At 44.5% G+C, this 25368-nt stretch overlaps 1 protein-coding gene across 19 annotated transcripts in view; it reads right to left on the reverse strand.

Annotated features, from left to right (window-relative positions):
* Positions 1-25368, reverse strand: part of ARVCF (ARVCF delta catenin family member) — a 456576-nt gene that overhangs the window by 10177 nt on the left and 421031 nt on the right. For all 19 annotated transcript variants that reach the window (XM_072983699.2, XM_072983702.2, XM_078381689.1 and 16 more), the window contains 7 exons: positions 19065-19192; positions 17245-17395; positions 13878-14070; positions 9858-9969; positions 8470-8560; positions 6428-6481; positions 3126-3220 (listed from right to left, as the gene is read on the reverse strand). In XM_072983699.2, coding sequence (XP_072839800.2) covers positions 3126-3220; positions 6428-6481; positions 8470-8560; positions 9858-9969; positions 13878-14070; positions 17245-17395; positions 19065-19192 — 824 coding nt within the window. The remainder of the gene's footprint in view (positions 1-3125; positions 3221-6427; positions 6482-8469; positions 8561-9857; positions 9970-13877; positions 14071-17244; positions 17396-19064; positions 19193-25368) is intronic.

Below are 25368 nucleotides of genomic sequence, written 5' to 3' on the forward strand. Positions count from 1 at the left end.
ACTCCAACAGAACTCAGGGAATATCTATGACCAAATGCTACTGAAACAGCTACTGCAGCCTGTAGAGGCTGTTAAACGCTTTAGGGTGAACAAAGATTACATGTTCTTGTTCACCTCCCCCTGAGAAAGAGTATGTGGATCCCTGCAACATCCGGAGATACACAACTTATGCAACCTATACCCTTAGTCAGATTCCCTATTTCCCATATAAAAGAACGATGGTGAACGGGAGGCAGTGAAGCCAAAAGGTGAGCCTTCTCATTCACTGGATAAGTTGTTTGGCTTAATTTTGTTTAAAAAACAGATTTGTTGCATATCTGGGGAGAGTGCGCTCAAGTGACTAGGAACGTCTGGGCAAATCTACCCTGCCAAGTGCGCACAGCGCTAGACAGACATGTGCATGTATTCTGGTCTCCCCCACCATGTAAAGCAGGGGTTTTAAACTCAATTTACCTGGGGGCCGCTAGAAGCAGAGTCTGGGTGAGGCTGGGCCGCATCAGATTTTCCACCAAGCGGAGCAAGAGCCCGAGGAAGCCGCCCAGGAGTTTCCTTAGCCGACAGACAGGTGGGCTGGCTGGCAGGCTGCAGCTCTGGATGTTCAAGAAGTGCTGTCTTGGGAGAGAGCCGGCGAGCGAGGCAAGGCTTTTTTTTAACTCTTGACAGCAGAGGATGTGTGGGCGCTTTGGGGGGCCAGGCAAGGTGAGGGCCACAAACTATCATCTGGGGTGCTGCAAATGGCCCTCGGGCCGCATGTTTGAGACCCCTGATGTAAAGCATAAAAAAACAAAGGGGGCTTGTGGTGCTTAATTGCAGAGTAAAGTCTCCTGCGCAGCTTTATAGACCTTAAGGGCTGCGGGTTGGTTTCTAGACGGATGAACTGAAATGAACTGAAAGCCATGAAAGAGAAAGATTCTTGTGCCTCAGAGAGCAGCAGCGGGTTAGATGTTAGGAAAGATAAGCCCCTCAAGAGATACACAAGGAGACTCCAAAGGGCTAAAGACTACCAACCCTCCTTCTCCCCCAGGACAAACGAAAGGGAGAGATGGAACAGTTTCACGCCGGAACTAAAATGGATTTAAAGACCTAGACTTGTACTCAACAGTCACTACAGATATTTCAGGAGGAGCTGGCGGGCCAGGGAGGAGATGACCAAACTCAACAGGACAAAATTGATAGGACCGCAGTCGGTTTAAAATAATATGGGGTGAAAAAGATGGACCTTGGAAAGTAAGCCTTCCTACTTCTCCCCTTCTACCTTCCCATTGGGAGGAACCAACCGTGCTCATCTTGTTCTAGACCCTTCAGCTTGACCTGGAACTGACCCTAATTTACTCCTCTCACCCTTCCTTGAGAGGCCCAGTCTTCTCTGTTCACCAAATTACGCTGTCGCCAAAACTCTATTCTCTGCGGTCTATCTTCCACTTTCCACCTTAAATGAGCTTGTGCCAGGACCTGGACTCTTTTCCCTAGGAGGCTGAGCTGAGGCTGAAGACCAGGTTTGCCTGCATGGACATTTTGCTGAGGAGTTTGTTTTTGCTGGGATTTCTTTTGTTGTCCCCCCCCCCCCACTCTTTGGCCTAGGAGGTGGGGCTTTCCCTCCTTAAATGAGGGTGTGCCAGGACCGCGAAATCCTCAAATTCTCTGACTCTATCTCAGACCCTAATATGGTAAACAGGAAAGCCAATTAGCATTGCATACACCTGGGAGGCAGGAAAGTTTTAAGGGTCGGATCATACTTCCGCACTATTAGAGAGCAGGCCGGGTAGGTGGGGCTCGTCAGCCATGGAAGGCAGCCCATCTAAGAGAAGGAAAACTCCCATTTCAAACCTCCACTGCCTTGTGGCTATATCCACTGATGGAAAAGGCTTCAGGAGTTAACCTCGAGGCAAAATCCGGAGCTGGAGTCCCAAAGGCAGTTCGTGTCGCTCTGCCAACTCCTGTAATGTTGCTGGAACCAGTTGTATTGGCTCTTGCCTTTCCATTGGACCATTTCAGCAACGTGGAGAGGGGGGATTTGCTGGTTGGGTAACAGCCTATCCTCCATATTACTTTACCCAGGCTTCATGCTCTGGAGAGGACACTTCTCGATACAGAGCATGTTACCATAGTCTCTCGAGACTGGCAGATCCCTATGGAATGGGAATCTTCCACTAGACATCTAAGAAATTATAATAATGTGCCACCCTTTTCAGGATTTATTCTGGGGGCACTGTGGGACGACCCAAAGTTACCCAGGCTGGCTCTTCTCCCAGGAGGCACAGGGAGGAACTGAACTCTCAACCTGTGGCTTTGTAGACTGATACCTAAACAACTAAGGTATGCAGCCAGCTAGGCACCTAAAGGCAAAATATGTCCTGGGCAAACAGTCCTAGGATGCCTCCAGATGAAGGGAATGGTAAACCACTTCTGAGCACTCTCCATCTTGAAACACCCTAGGATGGAGGGTATCTTCCTGCCACTGTGCAGATGAAGACTGATTCCAAGAGAGCGCGATCAAGTCTTGTTCTTGAGAGATGTTCCTCTATGAGATTACCAAAACTCCCCAGCTGGCCTGGCCATGCTGACTGAGGTGTTCTGGAAGTCTTCCATAGAGTCATCTTGAGATGTTGGCCCTTAAGAGAATGCTACCTTCTCATAGACTCTGGGACAGATCATTTGCTAAAAATCCTGTTTACTGAATCTGACCCTCTCGGTTTCCTATGTTTGTCTGCAGCATGAGCGGTGATGGTGGGACTCAACCACCAGAGGTTAGCCACCGGATGAACTTGAGCCTGACATCTAATGAATGTGGAACCAGCAACACAGACCAAAAGCAAACCAGTAGGGCCAATGCTTTTATTGTAGACATGAGCAAAATGCCCGTGCTGGTAGATTCCTTCACTTAACGTTTACCCATCAAGTTTGGCCCTTTGCAGGAACCGCTGCCCTACAAGCCCCCCTGCATTGCCCAGAGGTGATACAAGGAGAATAGAGCAGGAGACGCTCATCCATGCCACCCCTGAAATTCAAGGCCATCTGGAGGTATAGACCTGCCCCATACCTCACAATAATCTGGGTAAATCAAGTGAAGGGGAGAGGATTTTTTTTTTGTGCCTGATAGATTAACTCTGAAGGATGTGGCTTACTTTTAATGGTTCTTTCTCTGACGCATCCCCCATGTTCTCATGGGCCTTATATTTATTCCGCTCCTTGTCTCGGTGATCAATGGTGGAGTAGCCATCTGTGGAGAAACGACACAAGTTGTCAAGGAAGGCGTAGGATCACCGGAGGTGGAACATAACATCTCAGAATCATAGCGTTATAAGGAATACCCAAGGGTCATGTCGCCTATCTCCCCACTGACACAGGAAAGCTGCAGTGGACGCACGCCTGGTAGACAGCTGTCTAAACTCTGTTTCACAAAATCTCCCAACACTGGAGAATCCACACACACCCTGATGGAGCCAACTGAAGCCACGGCTGAACAGCTTTTATCAAAGAGGTTTGCCAAAACAGTGTCAAGGGAAAGACCAATTTCATGCACACCCCACACCGCAGTTAGCAGAAGGAGTATGTGTTGGCTGCATACACAAAAATGTATTTTCAGGAACTGCATCATGCTCCCTTGACATGACAGCAAAAGTAGCAGCTGCCTTCTACACCCGAGCATCCTTCTTGGAAGTACAGTGGTGCCTCGCTTAACGAGCGCAACGTTTAACGAAGAGTCCGTATAGCGATCCCTTTTTGGGGATCGCTATACGGATCTGCCCCAATCGCCGCACTCGCTTTGCGACGATTGGGGCGTCCGGCGGCCATTTTGGAGCCGCCGAACAGCTGATCGGCGGCTCCAAAATGGCCGCCGGACGCGAAAACATCGCTGGAGGGGTAAGTTTGGACGCTTATTGGAACGCATTAAACTAAGTTTAATGCGTTCCAATAGGCTTTCCTTGCCCGTACAGCGATGTTTTCGCATAGCGAAGGTTAATCCGGAACGGATTAACCTCGCTATACGGGGCACCACTGTACTAAGGACCTCCTCTTTATTTGTGAACCTGCCAGATTACCGATGTCTTCATTTCAGCACTTTCTTTGGAAGCTCTCACACTTCTAGAAGGGGGTGAAAAACCTTTGGTCCTCCTGATAATGCTAGATGGGGTACAACTCCCATCATCCTTAGCTGGCGCTGATGAAATCTGGAGTGCCACAGGTTCTTCAGCCTTGAATTAGGCTGCGTAGAAAGCTTTAGAAAGCTGATCAGATTCTCACACTTAACTCTCTGCATCTTAATGAATAAATAAGCTGAATGATAGTCTGAATCGTATCATCTGCAGCTGCTTTGTTAGGAATCTGATCTCCTTCCAAGTTTCCCATCCAGGAGCCTTTCTTAAACCCACAGTGTGTGCCAAGCCGCAGCAAACCTGCTACTATGAATACACAAGTAACGATGTCCTCCAGCCACAGAACTTCTGTCTATAAGCTTTATACCTCCAGATTGGTTAGTATACAGCCACCCTGCAGTGTCATCCTATTTGATGTTCCTTCCTACCTACTGAGATGATGGAGCCGCTCTTTAAACAGCAACATATTGAGAGCTTACTCCTGCTGGCAGGCATCTCCGGAGTGAAGGGATATGAAATTCAATGCCATGTTTTCTTTCATTATCTTGGCTATTGTTACTGCTGGTGCTTTGAAGACAAAGGGGCTGTATATTTTTTTTAAGAAAAGAAAGGCATGTGGCCTTTCTTCTCGTCGTTGATGAAGCAAGCCTTAGACACAGGATGGCTGCAAGGATCCAAGTGGGGTATTCTACCTTGTGTGAAACCGATGGACCAGGATGGCAGCACCAGTTTTTCCCTTCCTCCCACTGCCATGTTAGTTGGCATGGCAGCAAGAGGAAGCACTTGCTCTCCATGGGTTGGAGGCAAATATTTGCTTTCTATGGGTCGGAGGCAAATATTTGCTCTCCATGGGTTGGGGGCAAATATTTGCTTTCCATAGGTTGGAGGCAAATATTTGCTCTCCATGGGTTGGAGGCAAATATTTGTTTTCTATGGGTTGGAGGCAAATATTTGCTTTCTATGGGTCGGAGGCAAATATTTGCTCTCCATGGGTTGGGGGCAAATATTTGCTCTCCATGGGTTGGAGGCAAATATTTGCTTTCCATGGGTTGGAGGCAAATATTTGCTTTCCATGGGTTGGAGGCAAATATTTGCTTTCTATGGGTTAGAGGCAAATATTTGCTCTCCATGGGTTGGAGGCAAATATTTGCTTTCCATGGGTTGGAGGCAAATATTTGCTTTCTATGGGTCGGAGGCAAATATTTGCTCTCCATGGGTTGGAGGCAAATATTTGCTCTCCACGGGTTGGAGGCAAATATTTGCTTTCCACGGGTTGGAGGCAAATATCTGTTCTTCATGGGTTGGAGGCAAATATTTGCTTTCCATGGGTTGGAGGCAAATATTTGCTTTCTATGGGTTGGAGGCAAATACTTGCTCTCCATGGGTTGGAGGCAAATATTTGCTTTCCATAGGTTGGAGGCAAATATTTGCTCTCCATGGGTTGGAGGCAAATATTTGTTTTCTGTGGGTTGGAGGCAAATATTTGCTTTCTATGGGTCGGAGGCAAATATTTGCTCTCCATGGGTTGGGGGCAAATATTTGCTCTCCATGGGTTGGAGGCAAATATTTGCTTTCCATGGGTTGGAGGCAAATATTTGCTTTCCATGGGTTGGAGGCAAATATTTGCTTTCCATGGGTTGGAGGCAAATATTTGCTTTCTATGGGTCGGAGGCAAATATTTGCTCTCCATGGGTTGGAGGCAAATATTTGCTTTCCATGGGTCGGAGGCAAATATTTGCTTTCTATGGGTCGGAGGCAAATATTTGCTCTCCATGGGTTGGAGGCAAATATTTGCTCTCCACGGGTTGGAGGCAAATATTTGCTTTCCACGGGTTGGAGGCAAATATCTGTTCTTCATGGGTTGGAGGCAAATATTTGCTTTCCATGGGTTGGAGGCAAATATTTGCTTTCTATGGGTTGGAGGCAAATACTTGCTCTCCATGGGTTGGAGGCAAATATTTGCTTTCTATGGGTTGGAGGCAAATATTTGTTCCCCATGGGTTGGCCCCCCTGATGCAGAAACTTGAACTGCCAGAGTTCTAGATCACAAGTGTGGTCTACGCAAGTAGAAAAGTTTATTCTTTCAACTCCTGGAGGGGAGGCAATAAGAGTCAAAGACTGGAAGGAAGATATGGTGCTATTGTTCCGGTATTTCCTTCCCCCTCCTCCACAATGGGCACAGAGTAGTTACAGCACGGAAAGTTTTTTTCTCCCGTGATCTCTGTTGGGACTGTTATGAAACAAAACATTCATAAATTCATACCGCAAAGGCTCTGAGGGACACTGTTCACTTTTGAAAAATGAGAGAGGGCTGCTTCAGAGATACGTACCTGGTCCGAGTTCATCCATAGGAATCATATCCCGGCTTCCAGTCTTCTCATTATCTATGAAAACGAAGAATTGAAACGGTTGTGTGAAAGGTACAAACTGGCTCAGAACTTGGTTCGTGCTCTTTTTTTAAAGTAATTTGTTACAGTTGAAGTTCTGGGACTGCCAAAATAGTTACTGTTATAGTTGCAACTAAAACAAATCTTTTTTTAAAAAAAACTTTCTCATTCTTCAAAAGTAACTGAATACTTTAAAACAAGCAAAAACTACAAGGCAGTGCCAAGCTACATGGCTATTGCATCCAACACACCTTGAAAGGAAATACAGTGGTGCCTCGCTTAACGAGCGCACTGTTTAACGACAAATCCACATAGCGATCTGTTTTTTCAAATCGCTAATGCGATCGCATTGCGATATTTTCAATGGCAAAAAATCGCACTGCAATGAGCGTTTCACTTACTGATCTTCACATTGTGATTTTTTTTAAACAGCTGATCGGCGGTTCCAAAATGGCCGTCGGACGCCCAAAATGGCCGCCGCAACCATTTTCGCGCCCTGCCCTCACTTACCAAGGGCGCGAAAATGGTGGTGCTATGGAGGAACTTCGCTGAACTGTGAGTTTGGGGCAGCATAGGAATGCATTAAACGAAGTTTAATGCGTTCCTATGGGTTTTTTTGATCCGTTTAGCAATGTTTTTGCATAGCGACGATTAATCCGGAACGGATTAACGTCGCTATGCGGGGCACCACTGTATGTTACTCAAGGACAAAGATGGCACTTTAAAGACTAACAAGGTTTTGTTTTATTTTCTTTGATTGCAGCCTAATACCTCTGCTGAAGTGGGCTGTTGTCTTAGAAGGCTTATGCTCAGCACAGCTTATTTCTCTTTTAAGGTCTAACAAGGCTCTCTTCTCTTTCTTGTTCTTGCTAAGAAAACAATTATAATCATTTTAGAAATGCAGAACCGGAAGGGACGTTCGGGATCATCGAGTCCACCCCTGTTAAAGAGGCACAACGGTAATCAAACTCCAAGCCAAAAATCTACTACTGAACTGTAGTTGTAACAATAAAAGTCACTGCTACTATACCTTTGTAACTAGAGCAATAAACAAACCCAGTTACATTATAACTGGAAAGTTACACTTGTAACGCCCACCTGGTGTGTGATTTTTAATTACCTGGAAAAAGGGAATGGTTAACCACTTCTGAGTCTTCTCTCTGTAGAAAACCCCGAAGTGAGTTGCCACAAGTCAGAATTGACTTGATAGAGCATGCGTGCACATCTGCGCGTGCACCACCACCAACATCGAAAAATACCAGACACCGTCAATCAAAAACATAAATACATTGGCCGTTATATAATAACAGATGCAAGTTTTAACCAAAAAGCTAATTATCTGTTAAATATCAGCACAGTATGTACGCTGTTCCTAATATTGATGTTTTTTTGTAGCTCTGAGGGTGTGATTTCCAAGATCTGCAACTACTTATAATACCACGTGAGTTGCAATGTCAATGATCCAGACATTTCTTCGTTCTATTGCTACTATGTTTGGTGTGTTATGTTCATGGTGTCTATATCAGTTTGGATCTGGAAATCCCACAAGATGATAATGATTGTGCTACTACTTTATTAGCATGAAAAGGACAGGAGAACATCCTCACCATGGGGGATTGGCTAGCTGTTAACTAATATGAACCCCATCAACAAAGCATGTTGAGTTTGAGGAATCAGGGCCAAAGTTGACATGATGTTATTCATGCAGTTAACTGGGGAGGGGGCATGATCCAAACATGTGGCACGGTATGGAAGTAGGGAGGCTTCCCTCCTGAAGTTTTTCCACTGCAGACTAGGCCTCCAGAACTGCTAGTCTGTATATGTAAACCAAGGAATATAACAGTCTACTGCACAACTAATACCACTTCTAGTTCAGCCAAGTCCCATGATTAATGTGGCATGCCTGGTTTGGATATTGACAGGGGTTTAACGTTCACAGATGGTTCAGCCCTGGCTAAACAGCACCTCCGGGGGTTGGTACAGACCTTGACTTTTATCCACGAGAGGCAGAGTGCTGTCATCATAGCCTGATTTGCAAGAGGTGCCTTTGGATCCCTTAGGAGCAGCCGACGCAGACTAGAACAGAAGGGAGACATGCCAGCGTCAGCAGTTTGCGAGGAACCGCGTGGAAAGCAAAAGTGCACTTTTCCAAGTTTGAAACGAAGCCCTCGCTCCAGGAAAAAACCCATCTGCTTCCCATTTTTAGCATGATGGTCTTCAGCAATACCTTGCCACGCTGAAACCTTGCATTTTTGGTGATGGAGGAGAGCGGTTTTGAGTTCAAACAATTTAAAATAAAACAACACCAAACGAAGATGCTAAAAACATTAAAACCATTGCAATAAAGCCTACACAGGTCACTATCCTCAACCTCCAGAGATTCTCATAAAGAAGTCTGTCTCTTGATTTGGTGCTGAAATGATGCCAATGACAGACTCTAAGGAGAGGGCATTCCACAGTTCGGGTGCAAGGGCAGGAAAAGCCCTTTCTTGTGCTTCTATAGAATAGACTGTTCTCAGCGGTATGATACAGAGCAGGGCATTCCTTATTTATTTATTCGATTTTTACCCGATTTTTACTCTAGAGAACGTCTACTCGGGGCGGCTTACATAGGTTAAAACACAACAACATAACATATATAAAAACAATTAATTTTAAATTTTTAAACAATACATTTCCAAGATGGCAAGACTCAAACAAGGAAGAAAAAGAAAACACTTAATTGACTGGAGGGAAGGCCTGTTTAAACAACCAAGTTTTCAACTGGTTTTTGAAAACACCCAGCGAGGGTGCCAGCCGAATTTCAGTAGGGAGAGTGTTCCACAGCCAAGGGGCCACCGCCGAGAAGGTCCAGTTTCTTGTTTTTTCCTTCCGGGCCTTCCTCGGCATCAGGCCCCTCAGCCGTCCCTGCTGGCTGTGTCGGGTGATTCGGGTAGATCTGGGTGGAAGAAGACGATCTGCCAAATACTGAGGTCCCAAACCATTTAGGGCTTTATATGTAATCATTAACACTTTGAAGTCGATGCGGAAACGGATGGGCAACCAGTGCAAGGCAGCCAGAGTGGGGGAGATGTGCTGGTATTTTCTCACCCCACTAAGAAGCCTGGCTGCCGCATCCTGGACCACTTGAAGTTTCCGCATCAGCCTCAAAGGCAGCCCCACGTAGAGTGCATTACAATAATCTAATCTCGAGATTACGAGTGCATAGATTCCTTGCATTTCTAAGTCCCTGGGCAGGTTTATATAGTGGAACTTATTACGCAGAGCAACAGGATTTGTCTGTATATGCCATTCATGGTACGGAGGCCAACGGAACTGAAGCTCTCGTTTGTTCTGAACGTAACTCTGGGCTTGAACTCTGCACCGTCCTCACCTGGAAATGAGATTTGTTCCAGCCTTCCTTCTGCAAAACGCTCCGTAGCTCTTTGTAACTCCAGGTCATCTGCAGGACATGAGAAGCGGCTTTCGTTTCCCTGGAGGACTGGCTGGTTTTGGAGGACGGGTCGGTGGGGAGACAAGCAGAAAGCAAACGTTCAAAGTCATATGAGCTCAGAGGCTTGAGCTTGTAGACAATTTTACCCATGACATATACAAGAATGAGGAGGGGATAGTTGACTGTCCTATCAAAGAAGCATATCTGAAGCTCTTTTTTACAGCTCCATTCCCATGAGCATCTTCATTGCATGATACATTTATCTATGATGATTAGGACCTGGTGATTAGAAGGAGCTATTGGAGAAGACCTTGCTATACCATCCCAGGGGCAATCAATGGCAAACGTGAAGCAGAAACATTCGCTGAACAACACCTCCAAAATTATTGTGCAAATTTAGCACGGAATCTCCAAAATGAAATCGGAAAGGTACGCAGGTATCATACTATGTATCTTGGTTAATATATCACATTTCATAACACTTTTCAGCTGTATCACTCATGGGGGGCATACAGTTTGCGAGAACGGCTTAAAAGCTAAAGAGACATAATCTAAACTGATATGGAGGACATGCCAAATAAAATCTAGGTGGTGATTGTTATGGATCATCAAGTTACTTCCAACTTATGGTGACTCTATGAATTACGTGACCTGTCATAAACAGCTCCGGTCAGGTCTTGTCAATTCAAAACTGGGATTTCCTTTATTAAGTTAATCCAGTTTTTAAGAGAGGTTACATAAAAGGAAAAGAAAAGGAAGATGGGTGGGATAAAAAGAAATGAACACGTTATGTCATTAAGAAGGCCACGAAGTTACCAAGTGGAATGGTTCCCTTAGAACAGTGGTCCCCAACCTTGGGCCTCCAGATGTTGTTGGACTACAACTCCCAGAAGCCTTCACCACCACCTCTGCTGGCCAGGATTTCTGGGAGTTGAAGTCCAAGAACATCTGGCGGCCCAAGGTTGAGGACCACTGCCTTAGAAGACATGGAAAGGAAGAAGACCAACAGTGTGAGTACAGCTGTCAGCCTGAGGAGATGACACAGGATGGCTGTCAACAGAGACACTTTCTGATATAGAAATAGCCAATGTAAGTAGGACCTGGGATGTGGTGGCACTGCGGGCTAAACCGCAGAAGCCTGTGCTGCAGGGTCAGAAGACCAAGCAGTCGTAAGATCGAATCCATGCGACGGAGTGAGCACCCATCGCTTGTCCCAGCTCCCGCCAACCTAGCGGTTCGAAAGCATGCAAATGCAAGTAGATAAATAGGGACCACCTCGGTGGGAAGGTAACAGCGTTCCGTGTCTAAGTCGCACTGGCCATGTGACCATGGAAGATTGTCTCCGGACAAAACGCTGGCTCTATGGCTTGGAAACGGGGATGAGCACCGCCCCCTAGAGTCGAACACGACTGGACAAAAATTGTCAAGGGGAACCTTTACCTTTAAGCAGGACCTAGTTAGGACAAGGGAGCGACCATTGAGCTCTCTTGTCTCTGATGCAACCCAGGAGAGTAGCTATTGATGGGGACATGAAGGGAAAAGCCAATGGAACTGGGATCCCGTTAGGATGATGGAGAGAACCAAGCTGTGTCAACTCTCCCTCCAGTATAACCTGGTAGAAGGGCTGATGATGAAAGACAGCTGTCACAGGGGAAAGCCAGCCTACACTAGCTTCCAGCCAGGCTGCTGGAGGGGAACTCAACTGTCCCACCTCTCTCTCTCAGAGGTTAGCCTGATGGATGGATTCTGATTTACAAAGATTACGCTTCCACACGTCGTCCTCGCTTAGTCTCAACCGGTGGTTTTCAACAATGGGTCCCCAGATGTTCTTGGACTACAACTCCCAGAAATCCTGGCCAACACAGCTAGAGGTGAAGGCTTCTGGGAGTTGTAGTCCATGAAATTCTGGGGACCCAAGGTTGAGAGCCACTGCTCTGGACTGTCGTTCTTGTCTTCTTGGCTTTAGGAAGCGGGCCATGAAATAGGCTTCTATGAAGGATGAGCGACAGGGAGAATAATCTGCACCCAAGTCATGTCTTAGAATAGCAGGTCACCCCGCTTGTCTGACCAAGATTTAAGCTTTAAAGGCACTGGCTTACAAATAATACAGGGACAGGTTCAGTCTGATTTTGGAATGATCGAGTATGCCTATCTTTAACCTTCATGTGCCAGGATGGGATGTTTTAATTCCCCAGAGTCATGTTTTTACTCCAGAGTCTACAGGAGAACAAAGTTGACAAAGCCGATGTTCTATTACATTGTCATCCGAGGAGCTGTAAACAATGCTCTCAGATTCAACACAGCTGTGATGTACAAGGATTTTTTTAAACAGACAAAGCAAATACTGTCTCCACTAGTCCATCATTTCTTTGTCCTATCCCAAATGTATTAAGAGAAAAATACATGCCACACTGAATTTTTCTCACTCAGTGATGATACCAAGATGTGATGCACTGTTGCTGTCATAAGGTTGACTCTCTTTAGGAAACCATGGATTTCTTGGTGCATCCAGGAAATACAAGACCAGTACATTTAACACAAACATAACCACAATGCTAAACCTACTATTAATCCTCATTACCCAAGAATTCCAAAGGGTTCCAGAAGATACTCTAGAATTAACTCAATACAGGGCACAAACCTATCTAGTCAGGATTAGGGTTTAAGGTTTTCTATCTCAAATGTAAACTTTTTAATATACTTAGTTATTTCTTTTTAATTGCTCTCCTCGCTCTCTTGCGGGCCCGGATGTCCACAAGCCTACACAGTTCCTACTCTGCTACATTGAGAGAAAGCTTAACATTTTTCTTCTCTTTGCGATCATTCACAACATCGGTGCAGGATGACTATATTTCGGCAAACCGGGGAGCCTCCTTCTAACACTGTTGTGAGACAAGAGAGAGCTATTGGGGGTTACTGCCCGTCTCCTTATAATGGCTCTCTGTCAGCCAGTTTATTCTGTTAACAGCTTGATCATTGCTGCCAATATAATGCAACATTGCAAAGGACAAGTGTCTCCCTCTTTGCCAATAAATGCCTGGATTTCCTTAAATGATGATACCTGATAAACACACGCCTGATGTTTTCGAATAGAGCAGGCATCAAGGGAACGAGTCCCAAGATGACTGACTGTTTCGTTTTATTGATCTTGTTTCTGAAGTCAACGCATCCTCTTAAAGGCACAGATTTATGCCACGGAGTTATGGCATGGGCTTTAAATGCTTTAGCTTTACATTTGGAAGTGGTGGGTGGTGGAGCAAGGAGGGGTCTCTGCATCTCCCTAAAGCAAAATGTGGGCACTATAGGTGTTGCTGAGTTATCTCTTTTTTTCCCTGTTTCAGAAATATAACTCTTGGCAGCTCGTGTGTGTGTGTGTGTGTGTGTGTGTGTGTGTGTGTGTGTGTGTGTGTGTGTGTGTGTGTGTGTGTGTGTGTGTGTGTGTGTGTGTGTGTGTGTGTGTGTGTGTGTTCAAGAGCCCCCCCTCCATAAAAGGAGGGACAAGATGTTCCCCCAGCTGATTTCTCAGTAATCTCACTCCCCAGATTTAGGTTCAGTGTGGCTTGCCTGTCACGTGTCGCAGTTCAGTGGAGCAAGAGGGACCATAGGTCAGTGCCTGGGTGCTGAAGACCCACGTTCAACCACTGGCATCACCAATCAATAAAGCAGTGGTCCCCAACCTTGGGCCTCCAGATGTTCCTGGACTAGAACTCCCAGAAGCCTTTACCACCACCTCTGCTGGCCAGGATTTCTGGGGGTTGAAGTCCAAGAATATCTGGAGACCCAAGGTTGGGAACCACTGCAATAAAGGATCAGTCAGCCATGATCTCTGTCCAAAATCCTAGGGGGTCCTTACCGTTCAAAGCACACAATACTGGACTAAACAGACAAGCTGTCTTGAGATGCCACAAAGCAGCTTCCCTCTTTCCCAGTTTCTCACCTTGTGGAATTGTCAAAACTAACCTTGACTTGCTGATAGCAACCAGCTTTTGGATGCCTTGCGTCTGGATCAGGGACCTGGCGTTCTCAGAGCTGTCAGTAATGATTTCGTGGATTGTATTCAGAACTGCAACCACCGTGTCCTCCTCCAGGTTCTTGGAAGATCTCTGCTGTCGGCTAGGCAGATTTCTGACCAGCTCGCCCATAGCATAGCTGCCTGAAAACCAAAAAGTGCCCCCGTTAGTCAAATGAAAATGCCGTTATAGTGAGTAAGAGGGTCAATGCTTAGGGTAAAGGTTGTGTTTTTTATGAACAAAGTTCTCGGATAACATTTCTCACCACCTCCATTTAAACAAACAGCAAGACCTATGCTGTTTCAATAAGACGCTCCAGTCTCTCAAAGAAACAGTGGGTTAGGAGTCTCATGGTGCGATAATTAAACTGAAGTACTACAATCAAGACTCTGTTCACAACCTGAGTTGGATACCAATGGACTCAGGTAGCCAGCTCAAGGATAACACAGCCTTCCATGCTTCCAAGGTTGGTAAATTGAGTACAGTGGTGCCTCGCATAACGAGCGCACTGTTTAGCGACGAATTCGCATAGCGACGCTTTTTTGCGATCGCTAATGCGATCGCATTGCGATGATCTAAATGGCCAAAAATCGCATTGCGATGATCAGTAAGCGTTTCGCATTGCGATGATCAGTAAGCTGTTTTTTTAAACAGCTGATTGGCGGTTCCAAAATGGCCACCGGGTGCACAAAATGGCCTCCCGCAACGTTTTCGCGAGCTGCCCTCGCTTACCGAGGCGGCGAAAATGACGGCGCTATGGAGGATCTTCGCTCAATGGTGAGTTCCCCCCCCCACAGGAACGCATTAAACAGAGTTTAATGCGTTCCTATGGGGTTTTTCTTTCCGTTTAGTGACGATTCTGGATAGCCTGCATAACTAAACTGTGAAGCAGCCCAGAGAGAGCTTTAAGTTCGGTGGGTTGATATATGAGCAGGGCACTTTGCTTTGCTAACAATACATGGCAATGGCTAGACGGAGGGCAAGTGACCTGCTCTCCTTCAGGTATTTTGGACGACAACTCAAAGCAGCACAACCAGTGTGGACAACTGTCAAGGCTGATGGACACTGACTCATAATATCCAGAAGGCACGAGATGAGTGACTCCTAGACTAGATAGACTATGGTCCGATGGAGGGCACAGGGAAAACGACGGAAAACAGAGACAGCTACTATATGTTAATCACATAACTGTCCTGCTCAAAGTTAAAGCATGTGTTGGGGGGGGGGTTTGATTTCAACATCAAAAGGGGTTTCATGGGAAGATGGGCAAAGCTCTTCTTACTTTCCCACTTTCTGTCATCCAAACCCCTCTGGCCATGCTTCAGCACCAGTTGTGAGATGGGAGGTAGTTTAGTCAGAATTAGCTCTGATTTGGAATACAAGGGTCATCCTATACAGTGACCTCTGGTGCACCCCATCATTCCTGGCAAGGTCACCTGGATGCAGGCAGGAGTGTTTTGACACCCACCAGCGCACAGGATGGAACTGCAGGAAATTAACCAGATTCAACGGCTGATCAGAGACTCAGGGAGGGCCCAGCCCGAGTGTTGCGATGCTAGCAATTTCCTTAGGATGCCAGAACTGAAGCCAGATCCGCCTCACCCACGCACACATCTCACAATAAAATAATAAAGTTTTACATAAAAATGGGCTAGAGATAAGGTTAAATTAACATATCTCCAATGCCCTTTAGTTAGGATCTGTGGCCACTCCTTGCACCTCAGTGACGTTGGGGACAAAATAGGAGGCTTTAAACGAGCATTCCCATTAATTCAAGACCTCGCCATTCTTTAAAAAAAAAAGCAAATAATGGTCGATTGACTGCCCCAAATGCAGGGCATCCTGCAGAAAGGAAAAAAAGCAAAGGAATGTGCATTACTTAATTCAAAATTTGTAGCAATCGTATTCTGCAGTTTACAGCCCCCATCAAACTGGAACTAGGGAACAGTTGCTAAGGCTGTGCATTAATGATCGCGCACGCAGAAGTGGTTTTGTTGAAGGCATCCTTAAAATGGCCTGCATCTCCCTGAACAAGGCCTGCATATCCTTCACAATAAGCAGCCCTTTAAGTGCCTCCAGAACACAGCCGTAAGCTGGCTTTCTTTTGTAATACCGGAGGCCATTCAAGGAAGTTGTACCTGGCAGGGGGAATACAGTGGTGCCTCGCTTGACGTTAATTCGTTCCAGCGAAATCGCTGTAGAGGGAAATCGTCGTCAAACGAAATAAAAAAACCCATTGGAACGCACTGAAAACCGTTCAATGCGTTCCAATGGGCTGATTATCTGCTCGTCCAGCGAAGATCCTCCATATGGCGACCATTTTTTTGGTGCCTGTAATGCGAGGAATCCATCCATAACACAGCGGGGAGCCATTTTCTTCAGGTGCCATTTTGAAACCCGACAACCAGCTGTTTGCTGTTCGTTGTAAAGTGAAAAATCAGTTCCCAAAGCAGGGAACCAATCATCGTTAAGCAAAAAAAAACCCATCTAAACATCATGAAGCGATCACAAAAGCGATAGCAAAAACGTCAATGTTAAGCGGATTTGTCGTAGAGCGGGGTAATCGTCCAGCAGAGCACAACTGTAATGGACACCGTGCTCTGAGCTGGAAGCAGGGTGCAACACCGCTGCTTCCTCTTCAACCTCCTGCCTGTCCTTTTGCAAACACAGCATTGGGATTATTGATCAGAGCCAGGGGTATGAAAGTGATCTTGATCATAAAGCTGCACGTTTCTGAGTAGAGTTTATAGTCCTGACTATAAGTTTAAAATGACACCTATGGCCCAGGACACAGGGAGCCTCAAGATAGCCCAGTCCCACGTCTGGAGTGCTCTGACTTGAAATGCGCACCCACCCCACAAAAAGACATGTCAAGGCTGGCATTTCCTTTAAAACTTGCTAGGTTCCTTTTCTAATTTAACTAAGATTTGGATGATGGTTGTAAGGTATACCAAGGATATGGAGAACACCAATCTGGAGCATTTGGAAGATCTTTGGAGAACTGGTAATTGATTAACAAAGATGAACAACTTGCAAATGTTTAATAATGATAAGGATGAAATGATTCCTGCGCCCAAGCTTCAATTATACATCTGAAATGAAGAAAGCTTGGATTGTTCTGCAGAAAGGACCCTGAGCTCAAAAGAAATCCCTGCACCCAAAATTCTTTAATTTTAAGAATAATCTTCTAAAGTTTGTGGACCTCAGGGTTCTCACTCAGAACAAAGCCAACTGCATGAGCCTGAAATCTTCCTGGCCAGAAGCATTCCTCTGGGCTTTCTTTGAGAGACCTTCTTCGAAAACTGTTCAGAACGCACCTATGAGGTCTTTATTTCGGCGATCCATGGAGAGGTTCCTCAAAGCAATGGAGACGGCTCTCACCACCTTGTCCGAATCTGACTGAAGGAGCTCCACAAGGACTGGGAGACCTCTCTCCTTCCGTACAGTTGCCCGGATGTAGGTGGACCACTGGTCAAGAGGGAAGCGGAGGGTGAAGGAGAGAGACAGAAATAGAAATGTCAGAGTTTATCTGAGTTTCTGTGACAGCATTTAGAGAGATTTAGGAGAAATAATTTGTGAGCAACCTAAGAGTCCCCCTGTGTGCTGTTGTATTGTCTAGTGCAGTGGTTCTTAACCTTTTTGAAAGAAACGCCCCCTTGAGCCATTGAGGAAGTTATCATCGCCCCCCCTCCCCACGGTGATGATATCTTATTTATTTATTTATTTATTTATTTATTTATTTATTTATTTATTTATTTATTTATTTATTTAAGACACTTAAATCCAATGACCCCTGAAAACAAAATTCAATTCCAAGAAAATGAAATGCCCCCCAAAAGTAACATTTAATGATTTAGTTTCAAGTGAATTTTAATATGCAAAAAGAAATATAAAAAGGGCATAAAAGCAAACTGCAATGCAGGAACTAAAAATTTCAAGACGAAAACTCTGAAACTAAATTAAGATTGGAGGAAAATATATATTCATGCACATTGTAAAAAGGCTGCAGCCATCTTCACATGTTTGGCTTGCTCCAGCGCCCCCCTACCGCCCCCCTTCTGCTCCAGCGCCCCCACGCCGCCCCTTTTCGTTCTACCGCCCCCCTGAAAAATGAAATCGCCCCCTGGGGGGCATTATTGCCCACGTTAAGAACCACTGGTCTAGTGCAGCACCTTATCTTCCAAAGCAGCCAGCCATATTTCAGCACCACGGACAGCACCCACTTGAGCAAGAATACAAAAAATATTACTTAAGGACTGAGGGAACAAGCTGGTAGGGATTTATAGTCCATTGACCGTTTTTCTGGAAGTCACCCCATCCTTACCCCAGTTGCTAGTAAAAAATCAGTTGTTTTTCCCCATATGCAGTGGCTTCTCCTGAAGAGCGTAAGAAGGTGAGGAGAACTGGTTGGAGACGATTTCTTAGGATGTGCATTTTTAACTGCAAGTCTGATATCTCTTATGTTCCCAGGGATGGAATCTGAGACAGGGAGCCTAAGATCAGACGTGTCCTGGCATACCTTTGGAGTCATTACCAGGGGAGGCCTCAGTTTCAACTGAGACGTAGAGTATGCCCAGGAGTTCCACAGATTTTGTATAAATATTCTTCCACAGCTGATTCATTCCTTAAAAGATGCTGAACTCTTGATACATGCGTGCACTGTTGCAAGACCCATGCAGCCATGTCAGTAGCTCAGAGAACCACAGCAAAAAGAGAAAACAGGCCTCCGAAACGAGCAATGCAACATTTGCTTTGCAAGACTTCAAGAGGACAATGATAGGGAAGAAAAGGCTGTGTAGATGGGAAGGACTCTGGCTCAGCAGACAGTGGGCTGCATATTTTACAAAGGCCTTGGTGAGTTAATCTGGATTGTCACCCTAATTCCTCTCCTTTAATAGGGAACATCTTTCTTTACCCTAGTAAACAATGAGGAAAACGATTTATTTCATTCTCACATAACACGGCAGCTTAAAAGAAAATGAGCCTGATCCTTGACTCTTGCTTCTTAGGGGATAAAAAGAATTTGCAAGAAACCCCCAAGTCTTCTCTGCAAAGCATCAGATGACACTTAAGGCAGTTATGGTTTTGTTTTGCAATGGAAAGCCCCTAAAAATGTTAAAGAACAGATCTCGCTTACGGTCCAGTTCCCAGCGCTGAGGTTCTGCAGAGCGCCCGCCGCCGCTTCCAATGTGTTGAAGTTCTGACTTTCTGTGAGGATGGAGAGGTAAAGCCGCACCACCTCTGGCTGGTAGAGCAATTCGAACCCTGAAAATAGAAAGGAGGGAGTTGTTTTAATGGGTCTGTTGAAAGTACGGCTAAGTCTGGAGCCAACACACAGGGTTTTGGGGTGGCAGAGGTGCGTCCAGAATTGTGGTTCCCAACCATGGCTCTTTAGTTCTTAGACTAAAATTCCCAGAAGCTTCAATCATTAGCTGTGCTGAGCAGAATTTTGTGAGAGTTGTAGTCCCCGACCAGTCCTGGGGACCCAAGGATACGAACCACTGTTCTAGAATACCTTCAGTCCCTGTGGGAGCTCCATACCAAGGTAATATGTGCAGTTTCCACTTCCATGAGCTCAAACAAGTACCATTCATGAACAGGCACCATTAATAAATAATGTTACACTGTTAAAGCATTATTGGGCAGAGTTCACAAAAGGAATGAATGAATGAATGAATGAATGAATGAATGAATGAATGAATGAATGAATGAATGAATGAAAGAAAGAAAGAAAGAAAGAAAGAAAGAAAGAAAGAAAGAAAGAAAGAATGACTTTAAAAAATAAGTACGCAAATAAATATTACAAATATTCTTGAATTCTATAATCATTTTAGCTAGGACATCCAATTGGGTTGATGAGTCTCACTCACCTTTCTCACAGTTCATGCACACACATCCCAATAAAACCCACTCCTATGTACGTGTTTATCTAAAAATATTTCTGATCTGTCCTATACTGACAGATCTTGGAGGGGGTTAAAATCAATAAAATCACATTTATTTGTTTTATTTACAAGATTTTTTTTAGCTGCGCCATCACCAGTGGTCTCTGAGTGGTGTACAGCAATATTAAAACTTTAAAAACATTAAAAAGATTAAAAATAGGCAATACGGTACTATAATAATATCCTACATTAAAAACAACCATTAAAGCATTAATATTAATAAATCCTGCTGCTCATATGGCCAGCTAAAGAAAACTATTAAAATGGTGGCTAAACAGAAAGGTCTTTGCCTGGCGCGGAAAAGCCAAAAGTGTTGGGAGCCAGGCGGATCTCTATAGGGAGGACCTTCCAAAGTTGGGGGACAACAGCTGAGAAGGCCCTATTTCAACATGCCATCCCACCTCACCTCTTCCAGGGATGGCACCTTCAGAAGAGCCTCCTGGCCTGATCTTAGAGGACAGACAGGCTCGTATGGAAGAAGGCGGTCCTTTAGGTAACCAGGTCCTAAGCCATTTAGGGCTTTATTTGTCGAAGTAAGCACTTTGAATTGGGCCCGAGCAGCATCCGGCAGCCAGTGTAATTTTTTCAGAACCGGCATGATATGAGTCCATGTGGTGGCACCACTTGCCAACCGCCCAGCCCAGTTCTGTGCTAGTTGCAGTCGCTGGACTGTCTTCAAAGGCTGCCCCACGTATAGCGCATTGCAGTAGTCCAGTCTGGTTGTTACCAATGCATGTGTTTCCAGAAAGAGAGCCTGTAATTTTTTGAGGTAGCCCATTCCACTGCTAAACATCATTTAATATCAGGAAGTTCATCCCAATGTTTAATTAAAATCTCCTTTGAATCCAGTGGTTACGTCCTGAAACATGACTGCTCCATTTGCCATACGGCAGCCCTTCAAATATTTGAAAACGGCCCCAACATCACCTTTGTATATGCAGAACATTCACATTTTACCCTGCTGAAATTCACTGTATTTTGCCTTAGCTCTTCTATCCGTCAAGATCATCTTGGAGCCTTATTCCGTCTTCAGAATTATTAGCTACCCCTCCCTGTTGGCATCTCTTGACATTAAGAGACAAATACAATTTGAAGACTTTAAAGAAATGAAAACACTTTAAAACACTTTTAAATGTCATTCTCGAGTCACAACTGTGGGAGAGAATCTGTAACATGACAACTGTTGAACTGCAAAGTTCAACTTTGAAATGTAGACTCATTACAAGTTCTTCATTGTGCCTAATTTCCCTCTTTTCAGCTTGTGAAAAGGAAAGGAAAGAAATGCTCTTTGCTCTTGTCTAACTGGAACTATAGCTTTGTTCTTGCTGGTTTAATAGAGTCTTATTGCTATTTTGCGGATTAATCCAATGTCTTTACAGACAACAACTGTGTTTTTATTCTGAATCTTTTACCTGGCCTCTCTTCCAGGGAGGTGACATAAGAAACACCATAAGGAATTCTATTTTGAAATGCTATTCTCACTGCCAGCCTTCGGAATATAGTGATGCCTTGCTAGACGATGATAATCCGTTCCACTGAAATCGCTGTTTAGAGAAATCATCGTCTAGCGAAAAACATTTCCCCATTGAAATGCATTGAAACCTGTTTAATGCGTTCCAATGGGGAATAATCGTCGTTGTCTAGAGAAGATCAGACATTGGAAAGCCGCTTTGCGAACCGCCGATCAGCTGTTTAAATTGCTGTCTTGTGAAGCTTAGGTCCCAAAAACACCCGTTTTGTGAGCACGGAGGGAGCTGTCAAAATAGTTGTCTAGCAAAAATCGGTTTGCGAAGCAGGGACCAAACATTGTCTAGCAAAATTCCCCCATAGGAATCACTGTTTTGCAAATGGTTTAATTGAAATCTTCTTTGAATCCAATGGTTACGTCCTCAAACATGACTGCTCCATTTGCCATATGGCAGCCCTTCAAATATTTGAAAACGGCCCCAACATCACCTTTGTATATGCAGAACATTCACATTTTCCCCTGCTGAAATTAACTGTATTTTGCCTTAACTCTTCTATCCGTCAAGATCATCTTGGATCCTTATTCCGTCTTCAGAATTATTAGCTACCCCTCCCAGTTGGCATCATTCAGAAATATGAAGAGCACTCCCTTTATTCTTTATTCTCAAATAATTTACAAACATGATGGACAGCAGCATCAGGACACAACCACATGATAATCTACTTGTAACCTCTCTCCAGGATGATGAGAAACCACAGGTGTACACTCGTTGGGCACAAGACCCTCAAACAGCTACAAAACCACCTAACAACAGCTTTGTGAAGCCTGTATTTTACCAGCATGTCAACAAGAATACCATGGGGGGGGGGAAGCTTGTAGAAGACCTTGCTGGGATCAAGACCTACTACTGCTCCACATTCCTCTGATCTACTATAATTGCAACACCGTTTTAGAAAAAAGGAGAAAAAATCAATCTGGCATGGCTTGGTTTTGAGAAACCCAGCAATCATTCTGTTCTAAGAGTTCGCAGGCCAACTGTTGAATTATCTGCTCTTGATGCTTTCCTGCTATTGTTGCCTCAGTATAATTTCCCCCAATCTTCTTTCCTGTTCTTCTTGCATACCTTCACAGCAAACTACAAAGCATACCAGAAGTTACCTGTGCATCATTTCTTAGCTGCCTGCATCTTCCTTATCAATCCAGCTGCTCCCTTTGCAATAGGGGCTTTATAATTTAATTATTGCCATGTTCTTCCAGCTGTGCAGGCGGCCATCAAACCCTTCCTTGAAGTACCTTGTGAAGCAGATTCCTGCAAAGCACAGCTGTTCCAAATTCCATTAAGCACCTGCTTCTCTCTATGTCTTTAATTTCAAAATCATCTTAATTATTTCTTTTCCCATCGTACTCACCACTTTTGTGTAATATATAGCTAATTATCTGAGCAGCTTTAAAAAAAACAAAATCAAAGCAACACAGAATCAGAAAGAGACAAAAAGGTCAATCAAAGTTGGTAATGAGCTAATAAGAGTTCCTCCAAAGGAACAGGGACAAAATGCTAATTGCTATCTTACTTGTTCTTTTAAAAAAGGTGGTGGTAATTAAAAGCCAACTTTGGCAAGGATCAACTAAAAGGTCTGTTGAACTACCTTAGCTGAGCAAGCACAGTCTAAGACGCACCTTTCCATAAGACACACCGATTTTTTAGGAGAAGAAAACAGGAAAATATAATCTGTTTTCTTCGCTCCATAAGATGCACAGACTTTCCACCCCCCTGTTTTGTGGAAAAAAAGTGAGTCTTATGGTGCAAAAAATACAGTATATGATTCTGGAGATGGGTGTGTTTGTGTTTCTCATTCAATTGAGTGTAATTCTACAAATCCTGTAACAGACAAAGACCACGTAAAACCTTTCTCTCTCTCTCTCTCTGTATGTATGTGTGTATATGTGTGTTGGGGGTGTATGTTTGTCCTTCATAACTTCAAGTCCCTGAAGGCCGGACATGGAGGAAGAAAGGAAGGAACAGAAAATTGAGAAGAAATAAAACAAACAGTGGAAATAGTTAAACAGAAGAAGAAAACACTTTAGAAGAGAATGAAAGGAATTCAGGCATAAAAATCAATTAAAAGTAGATAAAAGAAAAGGAATTAAAAGGGACAAATTTAAAAGTGAAATTCAAAACTTAACAGGTGAGCCCTGCATTAAAGGTAAAGGTTCCCCTTGACATTTAGTCCGGTCGTGTCTGACTCTAGGGCGCGGTGCTCATCCCCGTTTCCAAGCCGTAGAGCCAGCATTTGTCCAAAGACAGTCTTCCGTGGTCACGTGGCCAGTGCAACTAGACACGGAATGCCGTTACCTTCCCACTGTGGTGGTACCTATTTATCTATGCGCATTTTTACATGCTTTCAAACTGCTAGGTTGGCAGGAGCTGGGACAAGCGATGGGAGCTCACTCCGTCGCGTGGATTCGATCTTACGACGGCTATTCTTCCGACCTTGCAGCACAGAGGCTTCTGCGGTTTAACCTGCAGCGCCACCACGTCCCCCTGCATTAAAGATGGCTAAAAAGTGGCTCTTCCATCTGAAATGTCCTTAAACTATAGGAAATTGATGGTTGCGTCCATTACTATTGAGGGACTGATGCCAGCTCCTCAAACAGGGAATGATGAGATGCCAGCCATGTCCACCAGATGGCAACCAGTGATCCTTAAAGCGCAGCCTCTTACTCCTCTGCAAGGTCATGTATAGATTTTTAAAAGAAGACAAGAACAACAACTGGTGTGTCCTTTGTAAAGGAAAAACTAAACCATTCCCTTGGCAACTAGAAAATTATATGACAAAAGAAGAAGAAGCAAAACAACCCCCTCAACAAATAAATCAACTTTCTTTTCAATTCTGTTACACACGAAAAGAGAGAGAGAGAGATTCTTGTCAATGATAAATAATAAAAGTGAAGCACTCGGTGGTTTCAGTACAGTGACAGGTGCACTATTTTGCAAACCAAAAGACTTGCCAGCTAGTAAGGGATGAGAGTTTTTCTCCCGAATAACCTGCTTTCATTCCAACAATGGGATTTCCTCAAGAGATATGTACTTCAAAAACCAAAGGGGCAAATTAAACCTCTGTTTACCGTCCAAGGACAACATACATAATAAAGCAAGCTAAAGGCAAGATGAGTATTGGATGAAAACCCACATTCCGTGACAGACCGACGTCTTTCGCCTCCCTTAAAAACATACTAAAGCTTTTTGTCCAGATTGACTTCTGTAAACCATAGTTGATGTTTTTCAACAGGCCTTGGGCCATTGCTGGAGATGTAAATCATAAAGGCCTCCCTGGGTTTAAAAAAAAGAAAAGAAAGAAAGAAAGGAAGGAAGGAAGAAGCTCTTTCAAGAACCCAGCCTGAAAGCATGGGCACAATTTATAAAGCTAATCCTGCCCTCTTCCAATTGATATTCTGTACTTCAGCTCACTGTATTCAAGAAACCTGAATGTCAAGATGAAACGGAATAGGCGCCTTTGAAAAAAAAATATAACACACGGAGGGATTATTTTATTTATTTTTAAAGACAGCACAATTGCCGTCGGAGCCAGCGTCAAGCGCTCGGGGTGATGGACAGAACGTGCAACTTAGTACCGATAAAGACAGAATACAGAATGCCAGGCAGGAAGGAAAGCGTGGGCTGAGATATCCTCTCAGGAATTGGTGGCTGAAGTTTGCGAAGGAAAAGTCTTCAGAAGGACTCGGAGGTGGAGATGAAATCAAGAGAGGAGCATTTGAAGCCAAACTGTCCCTACTTTAAGAGCGAGAATTATATGCATCTGGCAATATTTCTTTCCCTATAAGTGTAGGTCGTACTGCGGCCCTGGAGGTATCAAGCGGCTGCAAAGGATAGCCAACTCCTGCATCCTTCATCCATTGTTGTTGTTGGGTTTCACCAAGTTGCCTCTAATGACGGTGCCGCTATGGATGATCTATTTCCACCATGTCCGGTCCTCAACAGCTCTGCTCAGCTCTTGCAAATGCATGCC

The sequence above is a fragment of the Pogona vitticeps genome, chromosome 14 (genome assembly GCF_051106095.1).
Source record: "Pogona vitticeps strain Pit_001003342236 chromosome 14, PviZW2.1, whole genome shotgun sequence".
Lineage (NCBI taxonomy): Eukaryota > Metazoa > Chordata > Lepidosauria > Squamata > Agamidae > Pogona > Pogona vitticeps.